Raw genomic sequence first — 12,761 nt, 5'->3', positions numbered from 1 at the left:
CCTTAACGGAGGCTTGATCGCAGTGACATATAAGGATTTCTTAATAAGGGGGTTTCAAATGTATTTTATTTCATGAACATTGTGTTTAATCACAACTTATATGTATTTCTTGAGCTTAGCATGAAGGCATCTTCACACTACTTCAGTACGAGCAACGATTTGATTTGAACAATAATTTGAACGAATTATGCTGACCACACGTTTTGTTTCACTTTACGCTGATCGGCTTTATTGGAACTAGGCAATGTTTTGTTTCTACTTGTACTAAGGACAACTTACAACTTTACTGCGCTAGATGCTTCACAGGATGTTAAAGAATGCTAGTGTGGTGAAATTCGGTAGGAACGAAAGAAAACAATCCACTTCATCCGCAGGGAAAAGCGAAAGGAAATCCATTCAATAATAATGGCATAAAGCTTTATCTGAACAACAGCAATCCACATGCCGCTTAGATTTTTAGCGGTGATCGTTTGTCCTATCTTTGTAACGGGTTTGCATTATTTACACTAAATATTAGTATCTATTCCATCTTAACTTCACACCAGTAGTAATCTAACAAACGGGATTAACTTCAAAGAACTTCAATGAAGTCGTAACACTTAGAAAATGCCGATCGATTCTTTATGTTTAAATCATACGATCATTTTGATATTTTTGAACTAAAAAGAAGAAAGAATCATTTGAACGATTTGATTGAGTATTCCCAGTCCAGGGTACTAAAAGTTCTACACGATTACTGAAGGGACGAATGTATTAAAGCTACCACAATCGAGGAGATCTTTTAGTGAATGTATCTTCTCCTGGCCTCTTGTTGCTTCATCCTTAACTCCATAAAGATACGCTTGTGATTTTCCGTTGATCATTCCACCCGTACGGTATTAGATTGGCTCAATAATATTTTATTGAATTTGGTGAAGTTGCATGTTCATGGACGATAGTTCCGGATGGAGGGGTTATCAAGTAGGCTTCCATGTGCTCGAGGAATTCCTTGGATATGACATTTTGAAGGATTCTTTGCTAAAATACAATAAACCTAGCCGTTTAGAAAGACTTCCAGAACGAATAACCTATCGCTCCATTCCAGACCGAAGGGTTTTCTTGTTAAACTCAAACACGTTCTTGTTTCGGTAGCACATTGAACATTTTGGACGATACGATGCACAACAATGATAACCTACACTGCTCCTCCACTAAACGTGAATATGGGTAGAACGACCATCGTGTACATTAGTACCGCGGCAGTGGCCTTCTGTATGCAGTTACGACGCGCTTCGTTTCGCTTGGTGGTCTACGTTGTAGCCTTCTGTCTACTTGAGTGCCACTAACTATTTAGAGTCTAATTATGTGGAACATTGTACACATGGCATTACTGAGGCAAACGGGAGTTTGGTTCGAATGTATCACCAACCATGTTCGTTTGGAGTGACAGACAGATTTCCCTAAAGCGGTTCCCCTGTAGATATTACCTGTCATGCTCGTCCCAGGACTCTCGCCGAATGGGAATGGTCCATCACTATCCCGTGAGGGTTGCTCACACGTACACTTCGTCTCACAAACGCCGATCGGTTCCGCGCCGCCTTTCACTGTCAGTCAGCTCCTCGTTATCCTCGTTGCTGCTGATACTGTCGTTGATGTCCACCGGTCGCCGGCTGTTAAGCGGAACCACGGTCGATCTTTCTCCGATGGACGAAGATCCTTCGGAGCCAACACTTTGGTGATAGGAGCCGTGGCCTCGTCCTTCAGGATACAGCAGTCCCACATCGTTCCCACTGAGATTCTGGATAATCGAGCTGATGTTGGTGCCTAGGCTTTGACGCTTGATCGGAGTGATGTTGAGGTTCTTGGGAGATTTCGGCTTCGTAGGCGCGGTTCGATCGGTCCGATCGCCGGATCCAATTACTCCTCCCGAAGAAGTCGCCCCGAACGATGCCGTGGAGGAAGTGAGAGAGAAAGGTCCCGGCATATCCTGGCATGAGGACGACGGCAGTGGTGATGTGGGTGGTGGTGGTTCGAAGGGTGTTAGCGTTAGTGGTGTCGACTTAAACCTATGCAATTCCTTCATTACCTCGTACTGGGAGTCGGGCGCCAGGAAGATGTCGTGCAGGTTCTTGGTCGAACGACGGTGCGCCTCCTGGCTCTGCTCGTTCGAAGAGTACGGGTACGAGGCGATAAAGTTACAACCACCGGGCCCGTCAGGATCCTGGCGTGCGTTTCCAGCGGTACCATCGTTCGCTGACGGAGGCGATGGCTGCTTTCCGCTTGGGAGTCCGCCAATGGACGAAAAGTTTGAACTAGGTGTGGCCGGTGACAGATCGGTGTAATCCGTCTTCTCACCCGAGTCCACCGAACACATGCTCTGCCGAGAGATGTCCTTCGGTAGCAGAGAAGATCGAGGCATAACCGGCGGTTTATCCCCTAATCCAACGACTCCCTGTGGGAACGGCTGGCGGCTTCGGACAGAGAGTTCGCGCTTACCGAACCGTTGAGCGATGTACTCATCCGCTTGATCCTGCTGCTGTATTTTTTCTTTCTTGCGTCTTTGGCTAGCGTCTTCGTAGTAGTTGTCATTCTTCACGGACATATTGCAGCAGCTGCTCACGTCAGCAAAGTAAACCTCCGATTCCGTTGGCTCCAGCAGCTTTCCGTTCATCGCCGCAGCGGTCGCTTCTGCCTCCAGCGCTTCCACCGTCTGAAAACCGCTGTTCTCAATGCCCGCCGAGTTGGACAGCTTCTGGCGGCGGCTCCTTGGAGGATGTGACGTCACTATCGCCGCTGGCATACCCAGCAATCCGTGTGGCGATCCGGAGCCTCTACCACCACACTCGTCTCCTGGTGCCAACCCACCATTGGACGAAGGAACGCTCAACTCATTGTACTCGTTCTCGGACGTTTCGTGCGATCCAGCAGCTGTCTGGTTTGGCGCTCCAAACACATTCTGCACGTTCACCCGTGTACTGGCTGGTTGTCCGTTGTTACCCGGTCCAATACTCTTCGCACCGGCCTCGACACGCTTCTTCGCCTTACGTAAGGGCAATGTGTTGGAGAACCGATCCCGGCCAGGGCCATCACTGTCGGAGGGTGTATTTTCATAGTTATCCTTCGTCGGCGGTTGCCCTTTGAAGCCACCCGTCTGTTGCCGTTTACTGCCGACATTTGCTCCATTTCCACCGACGTTGCTACCACCGGATGAGCTTACTCCACCGCCACTTCCACCGCCGCCACTACCAGTTCCTGTACGGGAATAGTTTGAGGCCGGTTGACCCGCACCACCGACGTTCGAAAGGGCTGTTTGGCCGATGTATTGCTGAGGAATGCCATGTACATCCACACCCATCACGGAATGCTGATGACACTCGAGAATGGCAATACCGTGACCTCCCGGGTTTGAGGGCACCATGGACGATCCGGTCGACGTGATTCCACTTGGGTCAATCAGCGGAGGACCGCACTGGGCGGGATGGATGTAATGGTAGCGTCCACGACGAGCCGGACTGTTTGGATCGCTGTAAGGCGGAGGAGGACCCCATATGCCGTACTGCTGGTCGATCACGTTGTAGCGAGGTTGGACGGATTCGGCACCCAATAGTGCCCCGGCACCGGGAAGCACCGGTGTTACACCGGAGCGGTTCGAGAAACCGTACTGCGAATCGGGACTGTGTGGCGATAAACGCTGAGAGGCGTCGCTCCGCTGCCAGGGCATCCGGGGCCAGCTCCAACCGGGCATTCGACGGCCGCTCGCGTTCAACCTAGCTCCTGGTCCGGGCTCATCACCTCCCGGGTTCGGTGAGTAAAAGTTTCCGGCCTGACCCGGTGTCCAAAATCGATTGTCTCCCTCCCACGGGTACGCCGATGGCAAAACGTTCCGATGCGCGTGACACTGCTCGCAGCACCGACAATTGCTTGCCCGTCCACCAGTTAGCCCCGGACCAGTTCCAGCTGGACCACCGAGCATTCCCGGACCGGACGGAAGGACCGAAGATGGACCCTGCTGGCCGGAATAGAGTGATCGACAGCGCAGCTCCAGCTGCTCCCAGTACATCTTTTTTCGTTCGTGACTCAGCAACTGGTAAACGAGCATACAGCTGAACACGGCCACTAGAACACCGGCAACGGACAAACCAAAAACGGCTCGCAAGCAGGAGTATAGTGCACCGTGCACGACACCACAGTCGGACGTCGAGTCGAACACGAACCGGACGCTGTCATCGACGCTACCCTCGGTTTGCTTTTCCGCAGTCACGGAATAGCAGGTGCACGTGCGCGTCTTCTGCGTGTACTCGCACTCGCGTAACACCTGCAAACGGCTCATATGCAGAACGGTGGTCGTAACCGTCACCAAGGCGCATGTTAGAGCCGACGCTAACCCGCAAGCTCCGGACAGTTTGATCTGCAAGAAGCAAGTTTACGTAAGTATACGATTCAAATTCTCCCAGACTTTCGGAAAGCGCATTCTGCTCGCACATACCAGATAGCTATACCGGTTTCTCCGCCTCGCTAGGCTCATTATGCAGATGCCCGTCAACATGAGCTACAATGGAAAATCGAGACATAATCAAACTATGCAAAGATGCCGGAATTCGGCGAAGAAGAAGGCTCGTTCACTCACCAGAGTCGCCGGTACGAACGTCGGTACCGTCTCGAAGTAGCCCACCGTGCTGGTGTACGATCGAAGCAGAAAGTATATACCCAGAAAGAGGACACCTAGCAAGCTGGAGATACCACCGCATATCAGACACCAGATGACGTATTTCCGCACGCCGGAAGATGTCGAAGCTAGCGAAGAGAAAAGGAAAACTGTCAGCACACGTCATGGGATGCGGAAAGCAGAACTGAACACGATGTAAACGTGTGGTAGTAGCAAACGGCTGGCTTGGAATATTAACCCGCTGTGGTCGATGGGGGACGCGGTGGCTCCACTGGCGGTGGGGCCCATGTGCACGTGGGCACGCTGTACTGAACGACCTGCATGAAAGGATATCCGTGCATGATGATGTGGTGCGCTTATCGACGGCTTACAATAGCAACACAACACAAACTATTGCCGACTGGTTGCAATTTCTCAACGAACTCCGCACAAATCGGAACGGCTTATCCGTTAAATCGTTTCATCGTCCACATCACATGGTAGAAGGTGAACTTCTAGTTTGAAACATTCGTCTCCTTCCGGCTTTTCCGGAGCGCACAAAATATACTTCTACTCGCTAAATTATCCTACTATTGTTGCTGAATGTTGTACTATCGGTTATCTATTGCGGTCCTATCACACGAAACGGGGATATTCTTATCGGTCGGTAGCTCTGCAGGTCCGCGATTTAATTGTACTTTCTTCTTTCGCTTGCTCGGCCGATCTGTTGCTGGCAGGCAATTATTATTATACAATCATACTGTTTGCCTTTTTTGCGCTTCCTGGCTCGTAACAAATACTATTCGGTGAACAATCGCATTACTTCGAATCTTGTGTCCTGCGTAAAATAGATGTGCCCATCCTGTACTGCCTGCCTGTCTACCTGTTTGGACACAGGAACACCCACGTTCTCCCGCCGTTCTCCTGTTTCCTGTGTTTGGGTTCGGCAGGACTACACTGGACAGGAGTGGTCTTTATTCTGTGCAGGAAACTCTCTATCCAGTGCACATCCTTTTGACCTATGTATATTACTATAATCCTAGTTAGAGTCCTGGCAGACAGGTGAGAAGAAATCTGCTGGAATTCTAGCGCGAATTAAAACTGTTTACTTCCTTTCCGCGCAAATCGTAAGGACCATACACAGTTCACCAAACTTTTGACAGACGAAATGAGTTTGCTGACTCGCCGCCTGCGCTACTTCTCACTGGCGTGGCACTCCCCGCGACATCCCTACCGTGGATGCTGTGGCATTTTGCGAAAACACAATCATCACCGTGCATACCAATGCACCGAAGATACACACTGCTTCAAGAGGCTTCTGTGTTTTTGATGGAACAGCGCGCGCCAGCGGAGACAGGACAGCAAAGGGCGCTGCGATTGTTTGTGAGCGGATAAGGGTGGTTCGGCATGGATGACTAGTGCGCAGGATCCGCCGTCACGTGCCGAGGGATGTCCTGGCAAATTTACCCAGTATCTGTGGCGTTTCTGTGCCATTCAAGGGTTTAGCGTTTTAATCAGGGTTGTACTTATCACGTTACAATGTCAGATGTATCCTTTGACATTCACCGTTATATGGCCGAGGCCTACCTTGTTAAAGGCTTACTTTTACTTCAAATTTGTACGGAGTCGGATAGCCAGTCCTGAGTACGAGCTTTATTCAGTCCTTTTTCTATTATTATATTCAAAATTGATGTCGGAAAGCGACCGTTATATTGCCTATTCCGAACGTTATGCAACTAGTGCGTAATGAGAAGAAAAGTACAATAGTCGAGCTGTTCCGAACCAGTTCACTGCTTCTGAAGCGATCGTTACAACCGCGGACTGGAATATTCATTCCCAAACGTAGGCCAACGTCACGCGCACATCCGCAGTATAGGGCTCACGAAGCCCCAAAATTGTTTCAAATTATCCTACTTCCTAGACTACTGTTGAGTCATCGTCCTCGACGGTTGGCCTTACTTACCCGTGTCGAGACGTTGGGTCGTGCGGGCTCTCGGTGCAGGTCGAGGCGGAAGTGGTGGCCCCCGGTCATCCTCAGAAATCTCCTCCTCCAGCTTGCTACTGTCCAGTCCGGCCGGCCCGCCATCGCTGTACACCTCTATGTGATGGCTGTGGTGGCCACCATGGTGATGATGGTGGTGATGTTGATGTTGATGTTGGTTGTTCCCATACTTCCGCTCGTCACCGAAGCGCACCGGCGAGTTCAGTCTCGAGCCATTGTGGCCCCTGGTGTAGGTCGCAGGGCACAGGGAAAAGAAACGGAAATCAATCAAGCCGACCCCTCGGAGTGTGCGATCGCGCCCGACCATCGTAATACGTACATTGAAATCTTCTTAGAGTCGAGATTTACGTCCAAAACGCTGGGCGTGTTCTCATCGCAAGAACCACCAGCGCTGGAGCTACCCCCGAGACGAGTGGGTTGTTTGGTATTATCACAGGAACTGGAACTTGATGGCATGTAGCGATGGTGATGGTGGAGGTGTTGCAGCTGCGGTTGCTGTTGCTGATGGTGTGGATGATGATGAGTCGCCGTTGATGGATGGTGCACCGCTATGCTGTTATCACTGTTGTAATCGAGATCGGCTTCGGCAGCGGTGATGTTGTACGCTGGATCATGCCTCAGATGATAACGATGTGGTTGACCCTGCGATGGTTGCAACGCGTCGCTGCCATGGCCCGATTGCACTGTCATCGTGTAAGGTGACGCTTTTCGTCGATCGCCTTACTTCGAGGGCATCTGTACCCTTTCAGCTAGCCTGTGCACAGATGGGTGGAAAGCGATCGGGGCGTGAATTTAAAATCTCAAATTAAACTTTGTACGACTCATGTGCCCCCACGACTCCGAGCACTCTATTTCAATCGAAGTCGGGCTGGGGAACGAACACCGGTTGCAACCTGAATGTTATGCAACGTGCATCGTGCAGCTTTTCGTGACCCATTTTCTCCTACTTCGGGTCCGTTCGAACAGTCATTTGCAAAAGGGCAAGGCTTATGGAAAAGGGCTTCAACTAGATCATCATGGTTCATCGAAGTTTGTTTATGCAGGTGCTACATTATTATCGATACTTATTGAATGAAACCATCGTTATAACAATTCGTTATAAGTATATGTATATTGAATAAAATTTATATTTACCAAAAAAAAACTCTCAAAATTTTCAAAATATCGATTTATTTACATTAGCTGGAAAACATTACAATATCAATCGATCGAATCGCACTCAAGATGTTTCCACTACGATAATTGGCAGAACGATGCTGATCAGTTCTTTCAAGGTATTATAATTAATAAGCAATTGATTCCTAATATGTTCGCGTAAATTTCCCAACCCCAATCGTAGTCGACAGCCACATGATTAAGTTATTTCCAGCGTTCGTAGGTACACCGTTCAGAACCCGCGTGCAAGTACCCAATTATACCGAGCGCACCTTTTCCACCAGGGACACTCACAACAGCGTGAGGGCTTTTAACGCCAAGATGTGGCTCTCTCTTCACAACGAAAATTGCCGCCTTCCGACTCACCACTATCGTCGACTGTCTTTGACCCAGCGTCTTTGGTGATCGAACACGATCCTTTGCGCATCCGATCGACGGTTACCTGGTGAAACGTTTGAAGAGCTTTTACTGCAGCTTTCATACCTGTCGCAGCAAAAGGTAGATGAACAAAGCAAAGTACGTTGAAGAATGAATTAAGAAAACTGGTTTGACCCTGCGCAGCTGGGAATATGCCTCAGCATTACTTATTGGGCATTTTTTTTTTCATATGCATCTATTAGATGGATATTATTGTTCGAAGATGACCTCCCAGAATAAGCTCGCTTCATGTTAAGCTTCGTTCAATCAGTTGGTCACAGCAAAACACGGACAATAATTCTCAAGAATTTTGAAAGCCCAAACGTAACGTTACCTATATGATACGATCGATCGTAGATGTCGTGTATATCAACCCATTTCCGATTTAAATACTAAAATAAATGAATAGGATTGTTAAAAAAGGTTCAGCCCTGTTTCAATTTAAAAACAAAACATAGATGAACCATTTCATATTAGCTTTCTAGAGGAACGTTTATTATCGCTAAACGAACAACATAATAAGTTCATTCTAGAGATCTCGGGATGATAATTTTCTCTATGTCTACTTTAGAGTGCTCTTGGCATCCCACCGGCGACAAATAAATCAACATGATTACGACAAGACTTTCGCCTGCAGGAATACACAATCATAACGGCTTTATATGTGTCATCATCTGCGCGGTGTTGAGGTTTGTGGCTTGGTCAGGATGATCGGGTCTAAATCAAGAATCGCAGGCCAACGTACGCACCGAGCTCGGTTTGTTGTGGTAATTTAGCGAACCGGCATTCCGTCATCCATCATAATAGAGAGGGGGGAAACGAAAACCGCCACGAGACCGGAACACAGTGGAGGACAAGAACGTCATCGACCGTTGCTCTCGTTTCGTGACGAACGTCTGTCGTCATGCTCGGGACCCAATGCAACTGCAACGATGCATGCTCCATGCTGGCGATCACTCTTTCGATACACAGTGGGATGCATCCCCAGGTGTGGCAAAATTGTACAAAAAAGTGCGTAAATTTGCTTACATCGTTGCTTGTTTCGCTCTCACAATTCCAATAAATTGTCGATCGAACCTTTTTTTTCTTCATTGGGATGTGATATTTGACGTACTTTCCCATTTACCCGCAGAACAATTTGCGAAATATGCAACTGTATCGCGAGTTGCGTGTATCTCGCCCACCATGCGTGGTCGGATCACTGCGGTGCACCTTTTCTGATGGTGCACAAACTGCAGCGGCACAAACCGCATGTGCCTGGTGTAGAATTATTTTCATATTTAAATACGGACGTTCCTGCACGTACTACGGAGCGGACGAACTAACCGAAGCAGAACCGTAGCTGAGGATCTACCGGTAGCTGCGGGACGCAACATTGAGACGATTCCAGCAGTTCTTTATCATTCACTGGCGATTATGAAGCCCATGATCGTAATTACGAGTCTACGGCATTCCTTGCTACTTAACTAAGGTAGTGGCAAGCCGTTGGCTTGGAGTTCTACCTCTACCGGAGGTGCTACTACACGCAACAATATGGCGATGAAAAATTAATTTTAACCACAACTATCACCTATGACGTTACCTTCACTCCGAAGGTTATGTTTGTACAGAAAAAGACAATCCAGTGCAATTGAAGGACATCAGTGGCCGCATCAGCACGAAACGAACAAAACAATTGTGTAGTGTAATTATGATCATTAGTGGCAGCATAACTGGCGCATCATACCTCCTGCATACTGCATGCCTTTCCATGTGGCAGCTTCGTTCCACTGGATATGTGGTTTAATTAGGATTGCTTTTTCGCTTTTAGGTTTTTACATATCCACATAATTGCAACAAATAAAGGATCTTCCAAATTTATAAGTATCGAGATCACTTTTTGAGTTATCAAACATTCCTTCCTTATAATAACAATATAATTTCACAATGTAATTAATTAATCCCTCCTATGCCTCCTTGAAATGATTCAAACTTAACAATTGTACTACGATAAACCTCACATTGCATTTTCTTTAAAACATTTTCCCAACAGATATTTTGTCTGCTCTACGCCTTAATATGCAATTCATTTGGGTGTGGCGGTTTATAATAGCTCTAAATCCAATGTGAATAAATGCCAGATGTGACTCTATTTCCTTGTAAGATAAAATTGATTGGGGTGTAATTCTGTACATTTTGTTTCGTTTCGACTTCTATCGTTTGGTGGAGTTTTAAGTGCTCTCTTTGATCAGAGAGCTCCGTTTGGGACTTTTTATCCTGCTGCAGCATCAATAACTCGAACGAAAAAAAGGTTCTCGTAGAGATAACCTTCTTATCGAAACACATTACCAAACCGATTAAAGCCATAAATCATTTTCGTAGTGCCCCAGATGGCATTTTACACACGAAGGATATTTGAACAGCTTCATCGACAAAAATCTTAGCGATGCTGTTAGACGCTTGACAATTCATTTCCAGATCATAAATTCCAGTTTTGTAAAAATTGTAGTTAAAAACTGTAGTTAACAGTAAAACATTTTCTTCTTGATTGATTATAAAACAGACTCTCAGAATAAAAATGGAATGTTGAAGAATGATTTTTGCATTATTGCTTCTAAATGGAAAATAGGATGTATGCATAAGCAACACGTAGTCGTAAAAAGCGTTACCGATACAAAGCTTTACAAAGGCAAATAGAAAAATCTATCCTATTTTGAAAAAAGGTCACGGGTCTCATGGCTTTCCCACGTATTATCCTTCGAATTCGGGACTTGTTCTACAAGTAGTTCTTCCAGAAAACAACACTATGGCAAACGGTCTTCACGGGGGTCCATCCGAAGCAGGTACGTGACGAATCGGTCCCGTCATATGGTCACAAGTTTTGTACACTCGCTAGCAGCATTTGCGCCAATCAAAGAAGAAAAAAGCCCCGAAATCATCCTGGTCCATCACTCCGAATGGTCCATGTCCGATGCGCTGGTACCTGAAGATGACACCCTCGAATGCAGTAAATAACTGCACATGGCCACGGGGTTACGTTTGTAACGAGATTCCGAAGCTGCGTGTGCACCGAAAATGGACATTTAGCTTTTTGTTATTTTTGGATCCTTAACTGGAATTTCTGTGCTTGCGTTAACACACACTCCCTGCCAGAGGTCTACTATCGATTGGGTCATCATCCTTACAGCGTTGAAGCCGTCCGGTTCTTTTTTCTTTATCCGGTACAATGTTTTATGTTCCTCTTTCGTCAATTTTGTTCGTCGGGATTGTCGATTGTGTTTGCTTTCACCGAAAATGTCTCACATTCGCCTGAACCAGGAGTGCCTGCTGCCGTTCTCAGGAGGTCATCTTTACAGTTCCCTTCGGTTGCTACGCAACGAAGAAATTTTGTCACATATTTCAATTGCTTGCGGCGATCACATGCTTGCTGTCATACAAATATTTTTTTTCTTTAACACTTTCTAGAGATCGACTCTTACATTAAAGCTTGCCACTGCTTGCATTGAGTATTGACTGTCCTAGGCTGTTTAAAAAATGTCAATGTATTTTATGAATTTTTCAGCACTACGAAGTAACGTTTGAAAATAGATCATCATAAATGAAAAAAAAACTATTCAGGAAATTTTCATTCGGTAGGGCATAGTACCAAAACAAAAAGGTGCCTACAAAAAATGTTTAGATTTCTTTTGTTGTTTGATATTTCTTCCATTTTCTACATTCCCAAAAAGGTGCCGTGGTGGTGTTGATAGACGACTGCAATGATTTCAACTCTGTACCAACTTTACGAGCATCATTGTTGCCTAAGGGCGCTCCTTGATCATATCCAAGTGGTACATAAACAATGCCTGATGTCTTTCGAGAATGTGTAGAAGTTTGAACGATATTCACTGGGTACTAAAACTGACATGTGCACGAGAACCGGCTCTAGAACTGGTCCAGATGATCGCAATGAATTCTCTGCCATTGATAACGGTACCGCCGAACTTGATCCAATCATTGGACCGGTGTCAACTAGTTTATGGGTGCGACACCACGCTGCATTAGAGAGCCACGCTTAATTAGTCGATTTAATTTAGAACACGTTGATGAAAAAAAAACGATTAGGTACAAAAACAGTCTGAACTGAATAAACACGAAGTAGCAGATCCGGATCACTTTGAGGGAGTTTGCATTTTAGCAGTAGGCTCATATCGTAACTGCAATTTTCAATAAGCATAAACTAGGGTAGTTCGCCACTTGCAGCTCGCTGAATTTATTAATTAACCTACACAACCTCTCATTAGCGAACTAGCTAGGTTTACACGGGCTCCCCAGGCTTATGCGCTGGGAAGTTTTTAAACATTCTCACCACATCCCTTAACTATATTGACATCACCAGCACGGATTTATGACTGCTCTTCCACATCACCAGCTGTACTGCAGCTGCACTGAATATGTTGTCAACATTTATTACCTACGAAATTCTAGCGCAATCAACACGACAAAACTCACTGATCAAACACACCGCCAGGAAATCATGAAAAGTAACAAAACTTAGCAACTGCTTACAATTTCATGAACGGAGTTGAAGGAAGCTTTGTAGCT

At 46.5% G+C, this 12,761-nt stretch overlaps 1 protein-coding gene across 1 annotated transcript; it reads right to left on the bottom strand.

Moving 5' to 3' along the window:
- Positions 1–1,549: 1,549 nt before the first annotated feature.
- Positions 1,550–7,316, bottom strand: LOC128725419 (uncharacterized). Its single transcript, XM_053819160.1, has 5 exons — positions 6,946–7,316; positions 6,588–6,850; positions 4,607–4,773; positions 4,466–4,528; positions 1,550–4,387 (listed from the first exon to the last, which is right to left on the bottom strand). Exons 1-5 carry the CDS (start codon positions 7,314–7,316, stop codon positions 1,550–1,552), a joined length of 3,702 nt encoding a protein of 1,233 aa, XP_053675135.1.
- Positions 7,317–12,761: the final 5,445 nt, after the last annotated feature.

The sequence above is a fragment of the Anopheles nili genome, chromosome 3 (assembly GCF_943737925.1).
Source record: "Anopheles nili chromosome 3, idAnoNiliSN_F5_01, whole genome shotgun sequence".
In the NCBI taxonomy this organism is placed as follows: domain Eukaryota; kingdom Metazoa; phylum Arthropoda; class Insecta; order Diptera; family Culicidae; genus Anopheles; species Anopheles nili.
The sequence above is the reverse complement of the archived record's forward strand: the minus strand, read 5'-3'. Positions and strand labels throughout refer to the sequence as shown.